Genomic DNA, 27,171 nt, shown 5'->3' with positions numbered 1-27,171 from the left:
GAAAGCAGCAGCTAGTCCTGAGCAAAACATAATTAATGATGGAAATTTCTACTCTTGTTATGTTAACAAGCCTCATATCATATCCTGAAGACTGATAAAAAAGAAAGAAGGAATTACTTTGGGATTTATGTTTTTGTATTATGCAGGCCTCCGTGTCCCCATCATGGGAAGGGTGCTGTGTGTATCTCTAAGCTCCCTCTTGGAAGGAGCCACCGTTGCATGGTCAACCAGGCTTCAGAAGACCCATATCCTCATCCCAGCTTCACCCCTCCCAACCTGTGGGACTTCAGGCTTCTTATAGCATGGTGTTTACCATCTGTAAAAATGCTGCACATGCTTATTCTGAGGACCACATGTGGGAAAAAACTTCATAAAATGTAAAATCCCAAGTGCTCATAGGATATTATTATTATCACTATTCTTTTTTAATAACATCTTTCAGCATAATAAAAATGCTGACATATGACCACATGGGTATCCATTCTGCTATTCCTGCAAAATTAAAAAGCTCTGAAACAATTTTCAAAATCCGTTCTAAATGTGTGAACAAGTATTCCAAAGTGCCCTTGAGAAACTACTGGCTGCCCTGTTGATTGCTGGGAGCACCTGAGTCATGGAAATCACTCGAGATGTGTCCTCCTTCTGGGCTGGTGCCCCGTGCGTGCCCCACATTATACTGGGCACCCCTGTGCAAATCCTGAGAGTCCCATCACACTCACCCCATCCTCCTGCTGGGCCCAGGGGAGGCCCACTGAACCCACATGGCGGAGAAGGATTCTTGTTAACATCCAAAGCATTTTTCTGACCACCACACATTAGACACCGTAAGTTTAGCACCTTTTGACAGTCAATGCATAAGGGTAAAAAGCTCCTATGATGCAGGTAGTGCTTCTGAATGGCTCTGTAGTTTATTCATCACAGCAACATCACTACACAGATGTGAACAAGATATAGGCAAAAACCAGAGGGATTCCCTGAACCTTGTGAATCACCGTAGCCCTCAGGCTGGACCCTTGCTCTTCCCAGAATCAGAAAACACTGGGACCTGCTTTATAAGGCTACAAAACAGCCACCTGGGGGAGCTACTGAAAAAGAGTTTTTAGCTGCCGCCTTAAAGGAGGAAAGAACACAGGCTTTGGAGTCAGACATTCAGTTCAGTCTGCACCTCCCTCTGCTTGACTCACATTCCCCCTTACTAGCTGTGTGACCTCAGGCTACTTAAGTCAATCAACCTCCTCAGTGTCCTCATCAGTAAAATGGGCTCACTACCACCGACTTCACCTGGCTGTCACGGAGATTCACATAACAGTGATGCACATTGTGTAGTGCTGAGAACATTGTGAAAACTCCACAAAGAGTAGGACTCTTCCTGTCCTTTGCGAAAACAACTGCTAAGTAAACCCTGGTCCTTAAAATCAAATTTAAAAGTAGGGTGACATACCCATGTTCCTCTCTGTGGGGATAAACTGGTATCCTGTGCGTGACGGAGGAAGAAGGCACATGAGTACCCCTCATACAGGGCAGTTGTTGGGAGTTTTCAGCTGGAGACCCAGCAGCTGTCGTCACGGTGTAGGTCAGGGACCACGTGTATGACTGCATTGCTCCTACACAGACAAATTAAGATGCATGAGTCACTAACACAGTTCTCGGACCCCCCAGTTCCTCCTCAGAATGCTGCAATGACTTCCTATTGCTCTTAAACTGAAAGCCAGCACCTTTGCAGGCCTATGTCTTTCTCTGACCCTGCTGACTTCATGCAACCCCATTTTTATCCTCTCTGATCCTTCTTCCAATTTCTCCAAGACTCTCCACACCTCAGGGTCTTTGCACATGCTCTTTCTGTTGCCTGGAACATTCACGCATCCCTCTGTACTCATTCATTCTTCATCCAGAGAGGTTGCCCCCTAACTGCAGACTGGGTCAGATTTCACTGCACTTTAGGCCTTTGTGGCACCTACTGCAATTACAATCCCATTAGTGAGTGTGATCATTGGATGAATACCTATCCCCTGCCAGACTGTAAGCTCCAGGAAGGCAGGGGCCTGGTTTGTTTTACCCACCAGTGAATCCCCCAGTGCTTAGCACAGATCCTGGCCATGAAAAGGCTCTCAATAAATATTTTTTAGAAGGAAAAATGGGAAAAGGAAAAAGAAAGAAAGAGAGGGAAGGAGAACAAAAGAAAGGGTTGGGGAAATCTAACCCAGACCAGGGTACAGTAAAATAACTTCTCAGCACTTAACTCAACAGGTGTTGAGGATCCAATAAATTGTTTTAAGCAAACTTAAGTAGATTATTGAGCTCTGCCTGCTCAGGTCTTTTTGAAGATTATCAGACAGTGACCTGGTGGTGACCTTATTCCATACATACTATTAATTCTATTTATTTACTTTTTAATTGGATATCTTAAAAGTGCTGGGGGGAGTGGGTAGTGCGGGGAGTGAAGAGGGACCCAACAAAATTAAAAGCCTTCAAGATACTTACAATTTTATGAGTTGGTTAGAAACAATCCCCTGCCCCCCAGCAATTTCAGGAATCACTACAGCAATAATAAATTCATCTGATTAATTTAAAAACATGTCAATATAATGAAAATAATTAAGCCCATATTAAACCTGTTTTCCAAAGGGAAGGGAACAGGATTCAAAACCCCTTTTAGGCACAAAGAAAACCGTAGAATTGGTTTAAGGAAGAGAGAACGTGGTTTTCCAATTTGGTATTTTATGCAGCAGGGCATCGTTATCTTGAAATTCCTCTTGGTAGATCAAGAAAACGTTTTCACTGAAAAAACTTGGTCCATTTCCACCAAGAATTTTGCAAACAGCATATGAAAGTGGCTGCATTGACATGGAGTAGCAGGAGGAAGCAAAGAAGTAGTATATGAGCCCCTGCTAGTTCTGTGATTCAGTAAGGAGCACCTTTCAAAGTATGTGGAAATGGACTCCTACTTTTAATTCATTGATTTGTGATTAAAAGAACCCTTTGTGAACCCTTTTGTAAACTGGAGAATTTTCTGGAATATAAATAATGAAGTGTTGCTTTTTTATGAAATGACAAAATTTCGTCTCCAGTGCATGAAAGGAGATGCCATTCACTGAGCATATACTATAATATAGGCCAGACACTGTGCTAAATGCTTTACAGACTTCCTTAAGAGAAACATTATCCCCAGTTTATAGATGAGGAATCAGAGGGTTAAATCTGAAAGAATTTAAGGGAGTTTATAGGCATACAGAAGACTCAAAAAGATAATATGAAAGTGGAATCAGGAATAAGGTGAAAACACACTGACTCTACAGGACGGACTTTTTCCTACAGGGGGCCCATCAGCCTGGCTCTGAGTTTTCCACGAGCCAATGCTAAAAGGGAAACCCGACTAGTTAAGAGCCATAAGATAGCAAACGAATTGCCAGGAGGGTCCTGTCTTTGGAATTAAGGTTAAGCAGGAATTTCTTTCAGATGCCCTCAATAAAGCGGCAGCTGAGAGCTCCGCAAGGGTGTCCTCAGCAGCCTCTCCCGGTGGACTCTGTGCCTCGATTCCTAAAACTGCGCATGATTGTCAACACTAATCGCGAGCCAGCTGCAACCCACGAAAGTCCGGCTCAAGGACACTTAGTATGTTAATAACTTGCCCAAGGTTCCACCAGGAGGGGGCGGGGGGGGGGGGGTGAGGCGGTGAGGGGGTGAGGGGTGGGGGGAGCAGGGGCCCCTGAACCCAGGTCTGCTGCTCGCTTTCCGTTCTCTCTGCCATAACTTATCTTTGCTCTGGGAATCTGGTTCTGCCACTTGTTGCCTCTGACGTTTCTGGGCAAACCTCTCACAGTTTCTGAGCCTTTGTTTTTTATCATTTGTAAAACAGGGATAGGAATGACTGTCTTGTAGGGCTGTTATGGGGATTAACTAAGATAATACAGGCCAAAGCCCCTGGCACATGAGGCCCTTAGTGACATTCAAGGTCTCTTCATTATGAATTCGGATATTCATATTATCAGACTTAAAGTAAAAAGTTCTGTATTTCCCATTTCAGTAAGATGAGTTTCTTGGGTCTGAATAGTTTGCGTAGCAACAAGAGTTTAGGTAATTGTAGCAAGCTCCCATACTTTTTTTTTTTTCCCAATAAAATCCCTAGCATTCTTATTCACCAGTATGGCTAAAAGTACCCCTTTCTGCTTGGCACAACTAAGCCATATTCTTCCCCAAAAAGCTTAGAATGTTAGGCGTCATTTAGAATAAATGCAAGCAGGCTGGAAGGGAAAGCACCCCCCAAATGATCATGTTTCTGATGTTTGGATGATGTATGATTGCCCTCCACTATTTTCTGAACATCCTCTAAAAATATATTACTTATATGATTTAAAAAACACCCTTTCTATTAAAACAAGTTATCTCTGAGTGGTGGGATTGAGGTGGGTTTTGTTTTGTCTTCGTTTTACTTATCCGTATTTTTCTGTTAATGTACGTGTTGCTTCTGTAGAAAGAAAAACATTTTAAAAATACATTAAACAAATTTTGCAACTGGAAATGGAATAGTATGGTAGGAAGTTTGGGAAAACAATGAAGCATAGCCCTTGCCTCAAGCAAGTAATTAACCCTTCAAGCCCCTGGGGCCTTAGGAGAACACAGTGAGATCAATGGATATTTAAAAGGGCAGCCGAGGAAGCCAAAGGGTTTTTTTTCCCCCAAGTGGTAAGAAGACGCAATGATAATAGCCAACACCTGAGAGGCTGCAGCAGCAGTTACTTTTGCATGAGTCACACAGTAGCTGTTCCTCATTCATCTCTGTATCCCCAACAGAGGGTCCACTAAATAGTAGGTGTTCAGTAAATTTTTGTTCCATTGAATTTGTTGTTGAAGGAGTAAATGTGGTTAGGAATAGACGTTATCAAACAAAAAGCTAGTGGGAACTCTTGGAAAAATGGGCTCCTGTGGTCTGTGAGACAAAACCCCTAAATGGCCATGTGCCAGAAATCTAACAGATCCACTCAGGCAGGCTTAAGCAGATTAACACCTACTGGCTTGGGTGAGAAACGCTTTTTGCCCTGGGAGCAGAAAAGAACACCAGTTGCACTCCCTTTCCTACCAGTGAGACCTCCAGTGAGAACTGCTGCTGCTGCTTTTTTAAAAAGGAAACGATAAAATCTGCGTAGTTAACAGTTTGTGCCTAATTTTTAAGATGGTGCCAACGTTTTTTATTTGCTGGTAAAACAACAGCAAACTTCCCTATTTGCTTAATTCCTTTATTTTTCTCTTATTCTCCCCTCTCCCCAAAGCTCCATTCCCATTTAAAAGCTTGAGGAGAGTGTTGGAAGACTGCTTTTTGAGAATCCTCTAAAGAAGTAGTTGATGATCATCTTATAATATTGAAACTACTAGAGAGCAAAATATTCTTACCTTCCTGTGCCAACAAAACATTCTTCTTCCTTGAGTTTTTCTTTGGAAGGGTTTTTTTTTTTTTACATGGGCAGGCACTGGGAATCGAACCCAAGTCCTCTGGCATGGCAGGCGAGCATTCTTGCCTGCTGAGTCACTGTGGCCCACACGGAAGGGTTTTTAAATACAGGGCAGAATGGTTCTTAGACTATAATGGACTATTAGAATGATTTATTGAATGTATGAATGAATGATCATCCAAAATAAAAAAGACCCCATATGCTAGTTTCTTTTTACAGACTGACTCATTCAAACTTCACAACAACCTTTTGAGGTAGGTAATATTACATTCTTTTTCAGGTAAGAAAAAGGCCCAAAAGGTTAAATGAGTGCCTCAAGTAAGTGGCAAAGTTGAGATTTGAACTCAGATCTGCCCACCTCCAAGGCCTTTCTACCTCAAAAATGCTTCTCACACTAGAATGTGCACTTGTATCACTGGGGATCTTGTTAAAACGGAGATGTGATGTTGATTCAATAGGATGTGGGATTCTGCACTTGTAACAACCCCTAAATTGATGCTGCTGCTATTGGTCCACGGGCCACATTGTAGAGTAGCAAGACTATAACTAAGGGCCTTTAAAAGTCAGAGATTGTGAAATTCTGGCAGACACACTTGTGAAATTTCAGACTGCTTCCCAGGCTACCTGGCCATACCCTTTCTTCAAATCTTGGGCTACATCATTTGAATCTTTTCCCCACTAGAATTCATAGATGTTTCTCAAGTTTTGAACTACCCTAAGGCTAGTACCTTCCTGATAAATAAGCTCCTTTAAATGTGCCTAGATTCTAGAGTTGCCCTGTCCTGTGAAGTAGCCTTGAATCTTTTCCCCACTAGAATTCATAGATGTTTCTCAAGTTTTGAACTACCCTAAGGCTAGTACCTTCCTGATAAATAAGCTCCTTTAAATGTGCCTAGATTCTAGAGTTGCCCTGTCCTGTGAAGTAGCCATTAGCTACATGTGGCCATTTAAGTTTAAATTAATTAAAATTAAATACAATTTAAAATTCAGTTCCTTAGTCACAGGAGCCAGAATTCGAGTATCCAGTAATCCTGTGTGGCTAGTGTTCCCCGTTTTGGACGGCTCATATAAAGAACATTTCCATCATCATAGAAAATTGTATTTGGGCTATGTCGCTTGAGAGTATTTGATACTAAGCAAACAGTCCCTGTATCCTTCAAGACAAACAGAATAAGAAAATTATATACACCTATATGTGTGTGTGTGTGTGTGTGTATGTGTGTGTGTGTGTACACACACACACACCAGCACCCCATCTACCCCCATTGGCTATTATTTATCCTCAGGATAGCTTTGCTTAAGGAGAATACCCACTGAAGTGGGAGACTTCATCTATTTGAGTTACACTTTACCAGTAGTTCTATGGCCAAAATCTGATTGACATAACTGACCAGGGGCAGTGAAATAATGAATTCTCAGAGATACTGGTTCATGACCTAGCCCCTAACTCCTCTCCTGCCACTCTGTCCACTCTGTCCCTTGTTTCCTATTCCCTAGTCATTCCTGACTGTGCCAGGCAGTTTTCTGCCTCAAGGCCTATGGACATGCTGTTTCCCACTGCCTAGAATGTTCTCTCCCCCTTCCCAAGCCTGCTCCTTAGGATACTTCAGGGCTCAGATATTGTCAGCTCCTCAGAGAGGCCTTCTCTGACCACCATCTTAGGTGGGTCCCCATTTATTCTTTTTCATGACACACCTCTTTTCATTCATAGCACATCTGACCATTTATACTGATGTGTTTACCTGATGTTTGACTTCTGCATTGCCTCTCTTACCTACTAGAAGGTAAGTGCCACCAGGGCAATGACCCTGTCTGTTTTTTTGTCACTTCAAGCATGGCACTGATTAGACATGGAATACTTATTTGTTGAATAAAAGAACAAATGAGGTAAATCCAAGGTCCTAATGTTAACCAGCCAAGTTCTTGATAATTTAAAGTCAAATAGGGGTTAAACATTAATTTTCAGTCCCAGCTTATATTTCCTAATTCCATTCCTTTAAAGAAAAGGAAGCAGCAGGAATGAGAGGAGGGGAATTCATTGGCGGTGACAACTCCGAGGTTCTATAAATAAGACTTTGCGGCCTCTGAGGCAGAGCTGTGGTGCCTACCATATCCCACTCAGTTGAGCTGCCCTCAGAATAACTGAGCTTTTGTTATTTGGAAAGACTTGGGACCAGTTATCTTTGTTACATCCTCAACCAATGCTGAGAAAACGCAGCTGGGTAGGCCAGATGTTCTACAGCTAGGGCCATTTATGAGGCGTTTGCCTTTATTTCATTAGGCATTCTAACATCGCCATGATTTAATTGGCTGGTTTTGTGTTCCAAGGAACACATGGTGGGAAGTTGAAAACATGAGTTTAATAGTTAACTTTCATTGTTGTCACTGAAAGAGGGAATACTTAAAATGGCATCATAAATGAGGTCTTAGAACCCTTCGGTGGCTGACCAGGACAGAGCAGGAGCTAAACGTACCTCTCTAAATGGCACTCGACAACTGCAGCCCAATGTCAGTTAAAATGGCTGTCAGTTTGGCACCACCTGCCATACTCCTGGGGAGGAAAAGAGCTGGTTTTCTTTAAAGAAAGTTAAGGTTCCTGAGTGTCAGGGGAAAACGGGGTAAACGGGCTAGATTTTACCTTGTAGAAACCTGCTGAAATGGAATCCTTTACCCAGACTCATCATGATGTTGCCATCAACTTTACTAAACCCGAGCAAAACTGGCGATATCCAGGTTCGATTTTAAGTACCGGATTTAATTTTCTCTCTCTTTCTTTTATTTGTTTTTTCTTTTTAAAGCACGCTTCAACAAGTAGTTATAGGACAGATCCCAGGGTTTGTCATGAGCGACCATACCGTCCCCTCAGATTTTTCCTTGGGGCTGTTCCAGAATATAGTCTCCGTTTGTTTTTTGCTTTATTAAACAATAAAGGCTTAAGAAAACATATCTAGAAATACAGATAGGCATGGACATAGAGCTCGAAATAGATATGGGATGAACAGTGGCTGTTTCCTAAAGAGTCACAACTTATTATCTACCCTACCTTGTATCCACTAGTTCTTGTATCAGAGGATTCTAAAAAGTTACAATCAATGAATTAATTTTCATTTGTGCTTGCCAAGCAGATATAATATTGTTCTCTTTCATAGCTGAAAACTGGGGATGTGGCCTTCTAAAACGAGACACTGATTTGTTGAAAAGTCACAGGTATCTATTTGGCGAGTCAAACTTGCCAATATGTGCATCATCTGACCAATATATTCAGGGTAAGCTAGAAGCACAACAAAATACTAGATCAAGTCAAATTTCATTTAATAAACTGTCTAAGCTAAGAGCTATTTATTTACTTATTTTTTTCCCCACATTCTTTCTTTATGTCTTGCTTTCTGATTTCAGTCCTTTTTAAAAATTTGGTTTTGTTATTTTCACTGTAAACCACTTCAGATATTTTTTTGTAAAGTAAATGGTTATAAATCAAGCAATAATTTAAAAACAGAAATAAAAATTAACTGGGCATGTAAACCATAGGCTGAGTTAACTTTTTTTTAAAAAAGAAGCATACCCTATGCATTTTATAAGACTTACAATTGTTTTCCAATTTATAATATTGTTCTTTGAAAAACTGAACAAATCCCCAAATTTAATCAGCCTACTAACATAGATTTCTCCATTTTTAGGTGTATGTTATGCATTAAAAATTCGTACTTTATAATACGTCTGTAAAACCATATAGGTCATTAGGAAATTATGTTTATATTTCTTTCAGGAAGATGGCCCACATTTCATACTAAGATCCAGTCTAATTTAGTAATGGAGTATTTCAAAAGTGATACTTAAGAAAAATATTACATATAGTTTTATATAGAAAGACATTTTTAATGCCCCCAGGAGATAGCTAAGAACAAAGCTGGAATGTGCCAAAATCTTCAAAGGTTACAATCATCTGAAGAGAACCTGTTTCATATTTGAATGTCTAAGAAGCTACTTTTATGGCTCTTGAACACATTGCACCGAAATCTCTTGACCACATTTATGATATTCCTGTGGCCTTGATATCACACCTGCCACACCTAAAGGTCCAAATTGCTATGAAGAAAGCCAGGCAGACTCGCATGATGGATACAAATTATAAAGAGCTCCTAGAAACCTTTCCTTCACTCTTCCAATCCCTTTATCTCCTTAGCTCCTTGTTTGCTATGTCATGTTCTTCCTCCTCAAAGTACAAAACAAAAACATGGTTCTGAGGTGCATCCATGTGAGTGGATATAGTGAGCTTCATATCTGTATTTCTACAGAAGAGGAGGACTCTCCAGCTGTATGCCCAGCATGAAATCAAAGCTCCATCTAATGTCAGTTACTGACAACCCTACTTTTCAGTTTTCTGAAGAATCCAGTTGCTGTAGCAGCCCCTGACAAAGGGCCACCAACTTTGCTGGCAAGTTTCCACTCCTGGAAAAGTACAAAAGAGGGCAGGCTCTTAAGCATTTTCTCACTCCCTCTCTGAGTAGGTCTGGTTCTGGAGAGAGGGGAAGGAAGAAATTAAAAGACTTCTGGAATATATACTCTAAATCCCCTTAAAATGCCATGACATGCTCTCTTTTGCCTCCAGGCCTTTGTGTTAGATACTCTCTCAGTCCAGAATATCTTTCCTCCCATTCTTTGCCTTCTCTGACTCTCCAAATACAGGTTGGGAGGCCCCTCTGTCCCCCCACCCCCTCTCCCACTTTACGCTCCCACAATACCCTGACCCTTCTCCCAGTTTAATACTACATTGTAGCTCTCTGCCTGTCAGAATCCTAAACTCTCAGCAATAAATTGCCAGGGGGCAGGGACCATGATTATTTTATTCACCATTTCATCACTAGCTATCTGGAAGTGTTAAACACAGCAGCCATTTGAGAAATATTGGATAAATAGATGGATCAATATGTGGATATGTGAGTGAATGAATGAAGCCTGAATGAATCAACCTCCCCCGATTTATTTGGTCCTCAAAAATATGTAATTTTTCAGTCTATTCTGAAAACAGTTCTAAGTAGAACTAAAATATATCTAAGCCCATGCTGTGAGGGTCAGGAGGAAGATTCTGATCTAACACGTGAAGGAAAAGTAAAAAATTAGTAGGATTTTATTGGGCAGAGGTGGGAGGAAGACAGACCAGGCAGGAGGAGTGATGTGAGAAATTATTTGGAGAACTACAGTGCTTTAAGGCTTTAATGACAGGCAGTGGGGTTCTCTGGCCCTTGGACCTACAGAGGCCCAAACTTCAAGAAAACAGCGGGAAAGGGGACAGACAAGATTTGGGAGCAAGTAACAAGCTTGTGAGCCACTGCAGATGTCTGTGAGATGTAGGGAGGACCTGAGCCAGATGTCAGGGGGAGGCATGGATCAGTCTGAAAAGGTGTGGTAGAGGATACTTGCTGTCACCACCACCACCAACATGTTCTCAAGTTCCTACCTGGGCACATGGCTATACCATGTATTTCAGCCTCTCTTGCAATTAGAGGAGGCCATGTGACTAGGATTCTTTGATGGAATATAAATGGAAGTGACTCTGCCACCTCTGGGCCAGGGCTTTAAGAGAGTGGGTTTTCTTCCTCCATGTCCTTGCTTCCTCTCTGTCCGCTGATTTCAGGCTGGACAAAACCCTAAAGTGGTCCTCAGATGTTAGTGTGCATCAGAAACACCTGGAGGGCTTGCTGAACAAGATTGCTGAGCCACCTGCTGAGTTTCTGATTCAGTGGGCCTGGGAGTAAGCTGATAGTGGGCATTTCCAGTAAGTTCTAGTTAAGTCCCAGGAGATGTTGATGCTGCTGGCCCTAGGGTATGATAGAATGTAATTTGAAGGCATATGCATTTCCAAACAAGCCTCCTCTGTTCTGAGCATCCTGCCAGAACTGTTTTTGGGCATGAATTTCCCATAGCAGCTAACAAAGGATTGGATACATAAAAAGTCCTCAGGAAAAAAATCATATACATAGATATAGGATTCTGCAGTCAAGGTTTTCACTGCATTTTTCTTCTGTGCACTTAAAGATACCAGTCTAGATATTTCTTGAATCTAATGCTGCTGATGAGAAGTCTGATATAGATCTGATTCGCTTTCCTTTGGAGGTTATCTGTGTTTTGTTTTGGGAAGCTATTTATTCAGCACAGTACTTAGCGAGAACTTTCAATCTGAGAAATCTGGTCTTTTTTCCATTCTGTGAAACTACCAACCATTATTTCTCCACTTTCTATTCTTTCCTTCTGGAACATTTACTAGATGAATGTTGGAGTTTCTAGATTTAGGATTGCTTTTATACTTAACATTCCTTTATCTGTTTGTGTCACATTATCAAGTAAGTACTCAGCTCAGTTCTCCCATTCACTAATTCTCTTTCAGTTGTATCTAAATCTTCTACTTAACCCACTTACTGAAATTTTTTTCAGCTATTATACATACTTCCTTTCCTAGATCTTTACTTGACTCTCATGGATATGATTTCTTCTTTTTATTTCTTTTCTTAACAGTCTTTTCAGGTTATCCTACTAGCCCCATTTCCTTAGGTATAAACTCACCCTTTTCTTAAGTCTGTTGTCTGTCCTTCATGTGGCTGGGCTTTTCGATACTCGGGTGATTCCTGGTCGTGCACACTTTCTGTGAGAATTCTGCCCATTTCTTGGGCTGGCTGGGACTTCCAGCAGAGCAGCTCGCGGAAACATCAGCCTCACAGTCATGTGCAGGGCAGCCCTCACCCAGTCCATGACCAGCTCTGCTCACAGCCCCTGCCTCCTTTCTGGTTGCCATGACTAAGCACATGCCTTCCTATCTGCTCCCCCTTTTTAGAAATGATTTTCAGAGTTTCTGGTTCACAGAGAATTCCCTTTCTTGTTTCAAGAATGACTGTGTACTAATTTATGTTTTATGTCATTTTAATAATCTCAGTGGTTTAGTTGTAGGGGGGGAGATTTTACTATGTGCTTAATATGCCACTTGAAAACAGAAGCCCAATAAATATGTACAAATGAATAAATGAGTAACTGCAAGTTATCCACAAATGCAGAAGATACCCAGGTTTTGGCACTGTCTTTTGCAGATTAGGGGCAAGCTGTTTTTCCAAAAAGCCTTTGCTTTAACCATCAACTCCCCACCAAAGCCCAGATTTGAAAAACCAGTCATTACCTGTAGTGCTGAGGCCAGTATACTCTGGGGATGGGTTGCTGACAGGGGATGAGGGAGGTGGCACTTCCACAGACGTGGCAGATTTTGCTGGAGAAAATGATGGCACTGGTGAAGGAGTGGGTGGGGCAGCCTCCGTCAAGATGATCTCTTCTTGGACTTCTGCTGTGGATGAGAAAGGGTGGGTTCTCGCAGCCAAATTTCAGAGCAAGTTGTCTTTAGAGAACTTTTAAAAAGTGAATTTTAAAATTAAATCTGTGTCGCATCACTCCCCATTGATAGTTTTGCAAGCCCATCCTGGCATTCAAGACAATTCCTGTATACACGCACTCCCACTGTGAAGAGGGAAAAGTTGTTATAGGCTTCACACCATTTGACATATTCACCATAACTAAATTCTCTGGGATACAGAGATAAAGGAACATAGCACAGAAGCAAAGATACAAATCAAATAGCCAAGTAGTGCAACCCCCAGTCGAAATGCTGGCTTACCAGTGCTTCCTTCTCCCTTCATGGCTCGCATGAGCTCATTGGCTCGCTCCTGACAGTGCAGGGATTCTAACAGGTAGAGTACGTAGTCATCAAACATCAAGTGAATTAGGTGAAAAGATCCTGGTGAGAGAGCATCCAGACAGAAAGGCAAGTCACGTCATGTCACGCATGCTCCCTCTGCCTGCTCACCCACATCTGTTACAATGTGCTCCGGTGCCCTGTTCTGGAATTTCGTCCTGACTCAATTATGAACTCCCCATGGTCAGAGAGTGCTCTTCACTGCTGCATCTTCAGCCTAGCCTAGTGCTTGGTGTAATGTAAGTGTCAATATCAGTTTGTGGCAATTGAAATCTTTTCCTTGCTGAATCTATTAATATACCATCAAAAATGCCACCCACTGAGCCATGTTTCCAAATGCTTTTGAACTCCCACATATCTATACTGGCCTTATCTTCTACTGAATACTCATCGCTTTGTATGGCATTTATTGACATAGTGTCTTTCATTTATATCTTTTCCACAAGCACATCTTATTTCCCCAGTCAGATTTTAAGGACCTCCATGGTAGGGACTTTGCCTTCTAGTTCATTGTTATCTAACAACGCAACTGACATAAATTCTGGAAGTCGAATTGAAATTTTCACTTTGCAACACCTGAATTACTTCCCTAAATGTTTCAGAGACTTCATTTAACACAAGGTTCTTAGAAAGGTATTAGGTTGAAAAGATGTAATATTTCAAAGTAAAACTCTTCACTTTCATTTTAAAGTAGCTCATTTCTTTAAAGGGGATAGGAACAATCATTTAAAAAAATCTTCCTCTGTGCTCAAAGCCTTATATTCTCTAATCTTCATAACTATCTTGTAAGGTAGGTATTTTTATTGCTATTTTGCAGGTCAAGTACTTGTGGCAAGATGACACAAAAAACCGATACTGCATTATTTTAAACCATCTTTCTTGTATGTCGTGCTGCTACCCACAGCCAGTGGAATGGTCCACTGGTCAATTGATGTCTGCTGTAACCAAGGCCTCCTGGATGCCACAGTTGGAGATAGGGACCAAACCTTCATCTCCAGTCCTATGTTTCTAACTCCCAAGGGGACCACATCTCCAAGCAGATATCCTTTGGTTCCACAGAATGTCCAAAACTTCTTATCCACCTTCCCACAAGCTGACTTCCCTTCCTGTCTCCCTCCAGGTTGCTTTTCTAGAGAATCTGAGATTCTCTGCCATTTTTCTTTTGATTCCATCATCACCATCATCATCGCATCACAGCCACTGTTTATTGAATTCACCTAAGCACTTACTATATTCTCATTGCATCCTTACAACAACCTGTGAGGTAGCTGGTTTTACCTGCCTGAAAAATGAGAGAGTGAGTCCTTATGTCAGTAATTGAGTAAGGATTTGCTTCAGTTTGGTCTGACTCTAAAATCTGTTCTAATTTCTCTACAGATCATCTAGTCCAGCCTTCTTATAGAACATATGGGAAAATAAGGCCCCGATGGTGTAAGTGCTTGGTCCCTGGAAGAGCCATTTGAATCGGGGGCTGTGCTTTCCCTCTCCAAGTCTCAGAAATAAGGTGACAGGAGCAGTTGGAAGGCCTTTGGAGGACTCCTCCTTGGTAGAATTTATCAGTTTTCTCCTGAGTTGCACCAGGCTCCTCCTGTATTTGCTGGCCATTCTGTGCTCACCCATACCCTTCATTTCGGATAGATTCTTGTGGTTCAGGAAAGCTATGGATGAAGGCTGTTGGTCTAACTCTGGACAATGGATGCCCAGCAGGTCATGCACAGCCTGTCCCCCCTCTGTCTATGGAGACTGCCACAGCCTCTGATCCTTGTGCTAACAGAAGCCAAGGCCAAGGTCCCCTGTCATGCACTTCCTCTACATTCCTCTTTCATCCCCAGGGTACTGGGTCTGTTTTTCAACCCCAATTGGAGTATAGCAAGGTTCAGGTTCTGCTGAGTCATTGTGAGATGCAGTTTCCAAAACTAAACTTTCCACCCACCTCCCCATAAATAGGTCCTGTGAACCACTGAAGAGGGACGAAGGCACTGTGGATATTTGCATGGACTCTGGATCAAACTCAGGTTGAAATCTGAGCCCTACCACTTAGTACTGGGATCTTAGATGAGTAATTGTACCTCCCTTTCCTTCTAAATGTTAAAGACAAAATTAAACAGTTACTGAGTCCTTTCTCTTTGGTACTGTTGTAGCCACTGGGTATACAGCAGTGAACCAAACAGTTAAAAATCCCTGCATTTCTGGAGTTCACATTCTAGTGGAGGGAGGTACACAATAAATAGAATGTTAAATATATAATAAATAGATGGCATAAACAGCCACTATGCCAACTGCTGTAGATTTATTATCACATTTAATGCTCATTATAGCCATATGATGGGTAATATTCTCCTTTTGCAGACAGGCAAATTGAAACAGAGAGGTAAAATAACTGTCCGATGTCATACAGTTATCAAGTGGTAGACCAGGACTTCAGTGCAAGACTATCTGATTCTAAAGTTTCTTTTTAATCATTATGCTATATGGACTCCCTAAAATGAAGATGGTAAAACGTACATTACAAAGATACCAAAATGAGGAAAAGTGCCAAATCGATGCTTAAAAAATGGTAGCTAATATTGTGACTCTTTAAGGACTTTTTTGCTGCTAATGTTCTAAGATCTTTTTTTTTTTTTTTTTAATACATGGCAGGCACCAGGAATCGAACCTGGGTCCTTGGGCATGGCAGGCAAGCACTCTTACCTGCTGAGCCACCATGGCCCACCCCTAAGATCTTTTGAAATGACCATTTTGTACTTAAATTTAGAGTTGAAGTCAAATGATAACATTGAGCAAGTGAAGAAATACTTGCTGGGATTTGAACTAAGTCAACAAGGATAGGAAAAAACAAACCAAGTTAACAAGGATAAAAAGAAATAATGAATTAGAATGGAAGACCTGGGTGATAAAAATGGGTTTTAACATACAGCCCCCTTGTTTTATAGACAAAGAAACATGGATCTGTTTTGGTAAAGACTCTTGCTCAGATCACCCTGATAAAAAACATCAGAGCTGGGATTGCAGGCCAGTTCTCTAGGGGATGTGTTGATTTGGGGCTTCACCTCCCTTCATTAATGATTCTGATATGTTGCCCAGTTGATCTGCTTAATTTTCAATCATCCCTCAAGCAACAAGAAGTTTATAAAGCTACAGCTACCTGCCTACTGTTGTGCTAAGTGCTCTGAATATAGGAAATATGAAACTCAAACCTCTGACTCCACAAAAGCTGCAGAGTCCTTATTACTCAGAAGTAGTCATTAAAGTCATTGGGCAGCAGACAGTTAGTTCAGTGCCAAGAGGTCATGGGCACCAGGAGCAGTGTAAATAGAAGAAGATAGGAAAATATAAAAGGAGATATTTAAAAAATTGATTAGAGAGGGTGACACTCATCAAAGACATGAAGAGAAAGGCAGCTATAACTAAGATTCCCTGCTCAACTTCCCTCCTTAGCACTTACCACCATCTATTTATTATACATTTAACATTCATTTTATTGTGTACCTCCCTCCACTAGAATGTGAACTCCAGAAATGCAGGGATTTTTAACTGTTTGGTTCACTGCTGTATACCCAGTGGCTACAACAGTACCAAAGACACAGTAAAGGCTCAATGAATCTTTGTAAAATGAATGAATCAAATGAGTATGCAGTGACCACTTACCATATGTACTGTGCTAAGTTCTTTTAACTTTCCAACAACACTATGAAGAAGGTATTCTTATCTTTAATTGATATACAGGGAAATGAAGGCTCAGAAAGTCTAAATAACTCCCTACAGTCACAGACCTAATGAGTGTTAAAGCCTAGTATGGAAAAAGGTATTAGGATAGAGACAAAAGAACAAAAGTAGATTTTGATGGTGGTGGTTGTATTGTAACATAGTTGATTACAATTTATGGAATCAAGCATTTTTTTTTCCTTATGAAAAGTTTGAAATATACAGAAAAGCATAGAGAATTTACAAATGAACATCAGTATGCTTACCACCCAGCTTTCTAAGATCTTTAATTTAATAAGTCTTATGAGATACTGCTGAATTGCTCACCAAAATTATTTACATTCCTCCAGGTAGTATGCGAAATTTAGTATCTGCCATTCTAAAGGAAGTGAAATGTTTTCTTACTGTTTTTAAAATTTGCATTATTGGGTGGGCCACGGTGGCTCAGCAGGTAAGAATGCTTGCCTGCCAAGCCCGAGGACCTGGGTTCGATTCCCGGTGCCTGCCCATGTTAAAAAAAAAAAAAAAATTTGCATTGTATTAATTTACTAAAATGGTACACATCTTTTCATATTATTATCATCCATTCTAATTTCTTCTGTGAATTGCCTATGCAAATATTCTATTAATTTTTTATTGAGGTATTTGCATTTTAACACTCTGAGGAATTTATTATATATTCTAGATTTTATTCCTCTGTTAGTAATATGGATTGCAAAATACTTTCTTGTTTTATTTTGTGACTTGAATGGGAAAACTTCTAAAGTTTCGCCATTGAGTATAATGTTTGCTGCAGATTTTTTTTGATACTCTAACATATTAAGTTAATTTCCTTCTAGTCCTAGTTTACTAAGTTTTTTTTAATTGTGAGAGTTGAATTGTATCAAATGTGTTTTCATGCTCACATGATGTTTCTCCTTTAACCTATTAATGCAGCATATTAATTATTAATTAGTAGGTTTTTCTGACTTTGCACCATACTTGAATTTGTAGGATAAGCCATATTATGATTTTAAAAGATTAAAAAATTAATCACTGTGTTTGATCTTCTAGTATTTTACTTATAATTTTTAACTGTATTTATGTGTTGAGCCACAATTTTCTTTTCCTCTACTGTTCTTACCCAGTTTTGAAATTGAGGTTAGCTTTATAAAATGAATTGTATAGCTTTCCTTCTTTACTTTCTACTTTTTAAAATTCTCTGAAACATACATATAAACTAAAGATTTAATGTTTTAGTAAAGCTTGCCTGTAAAATCTTTTGTGCTTGATGGTTTTTGGGGGGAGAGACATTTTCATTTACTGTGATTACTATTTGCCCTTATTTCTAACCATCCTGTTTTGTGTTTTTTGTTTATCATCCTTTTCCTATGCTTTCATATTTTTCCATTTTCTCTGTGATTTATGATTCCATTCTTTTAGTGATGACCCTTTATTAACCTATATCTAGTACCTTTATTAATATGAAGTAAATTTTTGCAACAAAGTCTAAAATTTAGTACTTTTAAATAAGACTAAGGACCTTAGTATGCTTTAGCTATTCCTTAAAGATCCTCTACCTGCTACCCCCATGTTGTATTGCTTCCTGAAACTGCAGTTCAACCTTTCTTAAACAGACTAAACTTATAATTAATAGTTAATTAAATTATTCACATATTCTTTCAATTTCTCTGATCTTAAAGCAGGTCCCCCCAAATCTTTGACATTCCTTCCATTAGGCTTGTGCCTATTGAACATTAGAGTATGGGGGAAGAGATGCTGTATAACTTTCTGAGAATAAGTAATAAATGGCAATGAGGCTCCCCCTTGGAATATCTGCACATGGAGCCCTGAGCACCAAGCGAGTTCGACTAATCTGATCCCACCTTGCTGAGTGGGAATTAAACTACATGGAGAGGTCACATTTTGGTACCCTGATCAGGCACCTCCTTTTTGAGTCATCCCAGCCCAGGTACCAGATGTGACTAAAGCCTCCAAATGATTCCAGTCCCCAGCTGTCAATCTACTCTCAGTCTTTGAGTCTTCCCTCCCAAGGCCCCAGATAACACAGCAGAGGCAAGCCATCCCTGCTGTGTCCCATCCAAATTCCTGGCCCCTAGAATACATAAGCGTAATGAAATGATTGTTTTAAGCCACTGAGCTTTAGAGTAATTTTTTATGCAGCAATAGTGACTAGAACATCATTGCCTCTTCTATTCCAGAACTTACCTCTGGCTTTATTTATTTATTTTGTCAAGCTGAAATGCATCCTTCACTAGTTTCTTTAAGTATAGGTCTGTGAATACCAAATTGTCTTAGTCTTTGTATAACTGAATGTCTTTATTTTGTCCTCACTCTTGAATAATAGTGACAGTTCTCTCTTCTCAACATTTAAAAGATTTTATTCCATTGTCTTATGGCATCTGTTATTACTGATGACAACTGAATATTGTTCTTTTCTCTTATAGCTCTAAAAAATGTTTTAGTTTACACCATCAATATGGATTTTTTAAAAATCATCAGTGTGGGTGGGCCACAGTGGCTCAGTAGGCAGAGTTCTCGCCTGCCGTGCTGGAGACCCAGGTTCGATTCCCGGTGCCTGCCCATGCAATAAATAAATAAATAAATAAATAAATAAAAATCATTAGCATGAATTAAACAGATTTGTGTAGTCCTTTTGTGTCATGCATTTGAACTCATAATATTTGTCCATGGTATCTTCCTAAACGTGGTAACAAAAAAGCATGGGTTATGTGGTGCGGCAGCTGTGGTTTTTTATATAGAGTTCAGACACTTGCCACCTTGATCTTGGTCAAGGAACTTATCTGAGCTCAGTTTCTCCCTCTACATAAAGGTTCCTATTAATATTTGCCTTGCAGAATTAAGTAAGTCCTCTACCCCGGCTTCCTTGTCTGCTATACTGAGGGCAGTTACAAGAAAGTACCTCTTGTAATGTCCAGAATAAAGATAGGCCCTCAATAAATGTTATTTTGATTATTATTCAACTCTATCTATAATCTAGAAAGGTAGGAGGCAGAAGAGGTGTGGCAGCGTAGCTGGGGAGGGAGAACATGAGCTTTGGCATGGAAAACATTCTGGGTGGGACCTTGGTGTGTCACGTTGGGTGAGTCCTCGGGTAAGTCCCTGCTCCTCTCTCTCTCTCTCTCTCTGCTTTTTCTCCTGAATACAGAGAGAGCAATTCCTGCCTCCTAGTGCTTGGGAGGGACCTAAATGAGATTGCAAACTTCCTCAAGGTCCTGCAACTCAGCAGGCCCTGTGTAAACAAGAGCCAGAGTGTCTAAACGTAGGGAAGCAGCCGGGAAGGCTCCCAGCCTTCCCTCCTCTGTGACAGAAGCCTGTGTGGCCACCCAGGCCTTTTCTAAGTGGGGTGAGCTTCTGACGCCAGGCCAGGAAGCAGGCATGTAAAAAGTGAAAACAGACAATGGTGTAATATCCTGCCCCCTCGGCCATCAAACTCGGGACCGCTTTTCAAAGTTTTATGCCGAAGTACTTCCTGGAACTATCATTGCCTTCCTAACATTTCCTAGCAATGAAATAAGGGGGCACTGGGTGAAAACACAGAGTGAATGCTGACAGCGCCAGCACGGACTGGGCATCCAGGTCTCAGATGAGCTGACATCAGATCCGTCAACTGAAAATATGTTTGTTTGTTTTTAATAGAAACTAGTTTGCTCAGCTCTGTGAGGACTAAAAGTTCAATGCCAGCTAGCCCAACTTTGCTGACTAATATTGCGAGAATCCAGTGCTTGCAGCAAAGAAAGTCTGGCTCCTTTAGTTCACAGCATAGGCTCTTTCAGTGAAAAGGAATTAGGGAGAAAAGAGTGAAAAGGAATTAAGGAGAAGAAAGGAGTCAACTACCTTTGAAAGAGGCTGTTCTGGGAAGAGGTGATAGAGTCCCCCACGGGATCATTGTGATATTCCACACGATCATTGTAATGGTCAGCCTGCCACGCTAACACACAAACCCCGCACCCATTCACGGCAACAAGGATCGTGTGGGAGTTATAAGATATATAGAGCTGGCCCCTGAGGGTGGGGGAGGGGGCCAGGGAACAGAGGGCTCTTTTTCCTAATTAGCTGTTTTCATACAGGGAACACATGACCCAAACACAACCACCAACTGTGTCTTTGACATATACAGGCAGAAAGGGGGAGCTGAGCTTTTGTCTGCCGCAAATTCTTTCAACTTGCCTGTCACCCCAAGCTACAAAACTCAACAATGAGTCAGAAGAGTAGGACCATTTCAGATTGTTTGCTAAGTGGACTTGGAGACAGTCCCTTGCAGACAACGCTTTCAGGGTTGAAAAATACTACAAAAGTGAAATTGGGTTAATATCTCTTTCTTTCCATTTCTAAAAGATTTGTGACCATATTTTGCCATTTGCCTGAGTTTACAGTATATCTTAAGATACGGTGTGGTTCAAAAAGAAACATATACATTTTAAGGAACCGTATTTCTTAGTAATCAAGGTCTCATTCACAGAGCTCTAATCATTCTTCCGTCCAACTTCCTTTATCACATTGACTGTTAATTTAGTAAACACAAATGAATTTCAAAGTATATTGTAAAATGAATTACTTTCCTTGTCTAATGAATGGTACCTGATAGCACACATAGTTAAGAATCAGCGAATTGAGGAGGAATAGGGCTAAAGGAAGGAAGGATGTTCACTTTGTTCATATGTATGTGTGGGTGTAATATTGTTGATTGTTTGATTTTAAAGCAATGAAAAACTCAAAAAAGTTTTAACCATTCCTTTAACTGAAAACAGTTATGCACAAATGATTTTCCCAGCGCTAGAGGTAACATGTGCGAACACTAACTATGGTGAACTGGAAGTCATAAAAATGCCATGCCTGATGGCACTGCCCAGGTAGCAGTCACCAAAGCATTTCCATATACAGCTCAGAGAGAATTTCCATCTGTAGCCATGGTGCAGGCAGGTTCAGAGAATTTTCCTATGCTGAGATTAAAGAAATTCACAACAAAACGTTTCTCCAACTGGGTAAACACAGTCTTTCATGGACAGAAGAGCTTAGAAAAAAATAGTGCCTTCTTTGTTTCACCACATATTCAATTTGTTGTACAGCACAACTGGAAAATGGTGACAAGACCATAAAAAGCTAGATGGAAAAGTGTCAAATTAAACACAGAGCAAAAACCCAGAGCTGATTGGCTTAATTGGACATAATGAGAAACACAACCACCATATCTACTTGCAAAGTAAAATAGAGAAGTGAAGCAATTACCCAGAAAATTTATCAATAACCCTTTGCCGAAATGTCTAGAAAATCGAGGCCAAAGTGTTTTGGATAATGCCTTAAAGTTCTACCACACTCTGCTAATGATGACCTGGTCTCAACGCATACCCCATTCTTTCCAGTGACAAACAGAAAACTTGTGTGCTACAATGTAGCACAGCATTCACCTCAAATTGGTGATTAGGTTGCTGTAGACAGTAACTATTATAAGCACCTTCTGGGCAGAGAGTTCAAGTCCTGTTTTCCTGGGAAGCAGTATAGAAGGACTTGGAGTACGGATGCCTCCTGGGGCTGATGAAAACCCCAGGGATCAGTAAAACAAAAGGGAAATGAATGCAAAAGTCCTCTTCTAAGAAACAGACTAGGGCATGTGTGTAAACAAAACTGCAGACAGTCCCCCTACCACTGGAGTATTAATCAAGCCATTTACAAATGTTAGAACTCAAAGGCTTCTTCATGTGCCCAGTCTTGGGCCGCCCACAACTGTGGCATTCTACAAATGAGTCCTGTGGAAGCAAATCACTGGGGGGCATCTGGCAAAAGGGGGAACACAGCCACTGCTATTTATCCCCCCTTTAAACTTAAAGAATTGAATCCATGTGCGAACCTCTCCTTATTTGTCTATTTTCCCTTCGCAGACAATGTCAAGTTTCCTCCTGAAACTTCCCGACAGTCAAGTCCCCCCCACAACAAATACATTTCAGGATCATCTCCTGGCGCCTCAGATGACTCCAGACAAAAAGTGTTTGGACTTGGGGAGGGCTGGCATGTGTGTTTGGGGGAAGGGGTTCTTACCGAAGCTGGGGGCACTATGCAAGGTCATGTCTCGGATCACCCTGGTGCCAAAGCAGGACCACATCAGGAGGAACTGCTGGGCCACTTTCTTCAAGGACCCTTGTCTCTTGGCAGCAACCTGCAAAAAAGTGAACTGTTTTAATAGTGACCACCTTGACCTTTTATTTACTACCGTATCCTTGAAAAATGACAAGTTCAATGTTACGGAGCAATGATTCTTTACTTTTTTGTTCCTAGTAGTAAAAACACATTTAAAAAATCTTACGCAGAGCTCCAGTGTCCACAACAGATAAAAGGGCAGTTGATCTGGTTGAATCAGGGGCAGGACACTCAGAGTCCTGCCCCTGAGGTCCCTTGCGATGCCCTTCCTCAGAAACCTCAGGCTCCACGTGCTGCTGAGGGATACTCAGCTCAGTGTGGGGCTCTGTCTCGTCCAAGTGCTCACAAAGGCAAAAGAGGGTTTTGCCATCCCCAAAGCTGCCCCCTTGGGTCCGGCTTACCAACCTTTACCACGCATCGGTCCACCATGGTGTCCAGCCACTCGATGTAGGACTCTATAGGAGACTGCTCCTCCAAGAGATGGTCAAACTCCTGATACACTGTCAAACAGAGGAGAGCCCCATAGGAATCACCAGAGGTGTTTTTATATAGAGGTACATCTTAAAAGAACAAGGAATAAAATTTATTTTTACAGAATGAAATTCCAAAGCCCCAGCAGGACATTTGAGGCTTTATAAAATATGCCCCAAGCTACATCTCCAGGCTTATCTTCTATCTGTGTGAATACTTCAAGCACTGGCCACGGCATATTACTTGCCACTCCCCAATAAGCCCAGCTTTGTCATAGCCTTAGGCTTTTTCTCAAGCAGTTCCCTTGTCTTCGACTGTCTTCAACCTCCTCTTTTCTTCCTGGTTCTCTTAGCCCAGGTGAAATAATGCTTCTGTGAAATCGTTTTACTCTTCCTCTTTACAGTAGAATTGATGACTCCCACACCTCCATATTCTCATACCACTTTTATTAGATGTATCTTCCTTTAGTATAGCACTAGCAACACTGTGTTATATTTAGGTATATGTGTGAATGCATGTGTGTGTGTTTGTGTCCCCACTGGTTCTTGGCCTATCTTCATTATCTGATGCATTATCTGTGATAAAACTCCTATACAATAAATACTTGTTTAAAGGTCTGAAGAATGAATGGGCAGGGGCATTACTGCTCTCTTGTCTAACCACTGGTAGGGCACTTCTGATAATTCGTATGTTTCTGAACCTTTTTAGCCAAGTAGCTCAATCAGGCTCTCAATGCTGGGCATGCAGTAGGTGCTTAGTAATAGGTGTCGGATGAATGAAGCAATCTCTCTATCCTTCAGTTTCCTATTAGTAAAAGAGAGATAATAGTACCGTTTCACATCCTGTCTTCAGCTACAAGTCAGAAAAGAAGTGATTTGTAATCAATAAAGCACTACAGAAAATAGAACCATAACTGTGGTGATTTTTACTTTGAAATATCTCTTTTTATTAATTTTTTTTTTTGTGCAGCTTAACAAATCAAGCCACAATTCAAGATCCATATATTTTTATTTGTCTGAGTACTTTTATTTTGTCATTTTATAGAACTGGACATTTTTTTCTATCTTAGTTGATGATGACTATAAGAGATCAGCTTCTGGAATCAGAAGGTTATATAACACTTTAGTTGATTTGGTTGCTCTATCTCATTTTACAGATGAGAAAGCTAAGCATTACAATTAAATGACCTGCTCAAAGTAGAGTGTAAATTAGTGACAGAGCAGGGACTGGAACCCAGGTCTCTGAATTTCTCTTTGGTGTTCTTTCACTCTTGTTTATACTCTCAGCGTGTTTGAGCTATTGTGCTTCATTTAATGATGATGGTGATGGCAGTGGTGGTGGTCGTATAAATTCTAACAGCTCACATTTATTTAGTGCTTCCCATGTACCAGGCACTCTTTTTCATGCTTTACATGGATGCATTCATTTAATCTTATGACAACTCTTAAAATAGGAACATCATGAAAGCAAGAACTGTGTCATGGCCACTGTGTCACCCCAGTACCTACAGCAATACCTCATACACAGTAATTGTTCAAATGTTTGTTGAATGAATGAACAATCCAAGGAGATAGATACTATTATTAGCCCCCATTTTATAAAAGAGGAAACAGAGGCACTCAGAGATTAGTAACTTTCCAAAGATTTCATGGCTAGTGACTAGCAGAGGCACCATTCAAATGCAGCCTGGATTCAAAGCATTTGCCTCCAAACCACCAGATTATTTGAGCACTAAACTGTGTATGTGGCACATGCTGTCCCAATTAATCTCTGCATATTATCCTCCATTTTACAGATATGGAAACCAAGGTCACAGTGCACTAGAGCCAGAGTTTGAATCAAGTTCTGTTGGGTATCCCAAGCCCATGCTCCTACTACAGAACCACTTAAAGTTCATCTTGATCAGCATATTCAAGCTCCAAGGTGCAATTTTTAATTTAAGGTAAGCCAGAATCTACATAGTGGCTGTGATGGTAACCTCCGAAAATAAAACTTTGCAGTTTGTGTTAGCTTTTTTTTTTTTTTTTTTAACATGGGCAGGCACTGGGAATCAAACTCGGGTCCTCTGGCATGGCAGGCAAGCATCCTTGCCTGCTGAGCCACCGTGACCCACCCTGTGCTAGCTTTTTTAAGGAAAAGAGAGTACAACCTTTGGTCCAGCTCACTCTGTTCAGGGACTTCCCAGCTTAGTTCCCTTTTTCAGTCCTCCTCTTCTCAGTGCTGCATCGTATACATAGCAAGCCCTCTTTGGTCAAATGCAGTATGTTTCTAAATTACTTGTTCAATTTCTGATTTGCTATTAACTTTAAGCTAAATGTGGGAAGGGCAGGGTCCATATTATTTGTTGCACTTTGTCCTGTGTCTAACACAGTGCTTGACCCAGAGCAGAGATTAATAAATACCGGCCGGACTGAACTAAGCCATACCACTTCCTCCTCCTAGAAGAAAAGTACAATCACAGCTCTAAAGGGCACCATTCCACCTTGCACTTAAGAGCTGTCCAAGAGAAGAAAGAGTCCCAAATGATGCTTTTCTTAAACAGGCAGCATTGACGTCCATGATATTCCAGCAAAGACGTATCAGAGCCTGGTCACTAAAGCAAGTGACTGATTTTTCACTACAAGTCCAGTTCACATGTTCCTCGCCTGTGAAAGGTGCAGAGGGGAGAAGTGACCTCAGTCTAAGCTGCCAAGGGCAGTCAGCAGAACTAGAAAGCTGGGCCATCCTGGGTTTTCATTCATTTATTCAGTCCTCCACAGAAACTCCTGGCGTGGTGTGAGGCCCTGGGAACACGGGCAATCAGAGTTACAGCCACTGCTATCAGTGCTCATAGCCATGCTCCCCACTGACTTTCTAGCAAAGACTAGGAGACAGAACAGAAAGTGTGATTAGAAGAACCTGAAAAGCTCCTAGACCTCTAAAGCATACCCAGGTTTGCTTTTTTTTTTTTTTATTTTTGATTTTTTTGGTGTTTGATTTTTGTCCCCTCTGCTTCTCTGCAAAATGAGCAGCACCAGTGCTTGGTGGTGACTCTGAGACTGGACTTTGAGGCTGGCTCTGCTACTTTCTGGCCATTGAGTCCTTGGGTAAGGTTCACCTACTCTCTGAGGCTGAGCTTTCTCAACTGTAAAAGGTGGGTGATAAGAGTAATTCCCCCAGCCCTACCCTGATCAAAATGTGAGACAAGATGTGGTCAAGCAGTGAGACATTTTAGAGCTCCATGTCCCAGCAGAGGCCTTGAACAACCAGCAAGAACTGGCAGAAACAGCTTTCTCAAACCTCTAGAAAACAGTTAAAACACTGCAGTAACAGAACAAGTAATCAAGACAAAGGCTACTTAAAAGCAGTAGATCTTGTGGCACCTTGGATGGCCCCTCTCCTACTCATCATGGGCTCAGCGCAGAGTCAGCCAATGTTCCCAGTACAGATCCCTGGTCCCAGTTCCAGAGAGGGCAGACTAACTCTTGTGCAAATGCTGGGAATTTGTGTGTCTGGCCTAATCTTTCTGGTGGTGGCCTGAGGGACTTGCTATCTCAGAACTTGACTTGAATGAAAAAGATGGCTCATGGAGCTCTCCTATGAATGCTGTGGGAGAGAAGTCAAGCCATGCTGCCTGGGGCAAGGGATTGCTGGCTATAAGAAATACAGTGCCGTACTGGG

General features: G+C 41.1%; 1 protein-coding gene across 3 annotated transcripts in view; it reads right to left on the bottom strand.

Annotated features, from left to right (window-relative positions):
• Window positions 1–27,171, bottom strand: part of RFX4 (regulatory factor X4) — a 141,858-nt gene that overhangs the window by 10,637 nt on the left and 104,050 nt on the right. For 2 of the 3 annotated variants that reach the window (XM_077168613.1, XM_077168611.1), the window contains 5 exons: window positions 23,446–23,540; window positions 22,942–23,059; window positions 13,102–13,221; window positions 12,613–12,774; window positions 1,442–1,604 (listed from right to left, as the gene is read on the bottom strand). In XM_077168613.1, the coding sequence (XP_077024728.1) occupies window positions 1,442–1,604; window positions 12,613–12,774; window positions 13,102–13,221; window positions 22,942–23,059; window positions 23,446–23,540 (658 nt within the window). The remainder of the gene's footprint in view (window positions 1–1,441; window positions 1,605–12,612; window positions 12,775–13,101; window positions 13,222–22,941; window positions 23,060–23,445; window positions 23,541–27,171) is intronic. The other variant, XM_077168612.1, reaches the window with a different exon arrangement.

This window comes from Tamandua tetradactyla, chromosome 7, assembly GCF_023851605.1.
Source record: "Tamandua tetradactyla isolate mTamTet1 chromosome 7, mTamTet1.pri, whole genome shotgun sequence".
Taxonomy (NCBI): domain Eukaryota; kingdom Metazoa; phylum Chordata; class Mammalia; order Pilosa; family Myrmecophagidae; genus Tamandua; species Tamandua tetradactyla.
The sequence above is the reverse complement of the archived record's forward strand: the minus strand, read 5'-3'. Positions and strand labels throughout refer to the sequence as shown.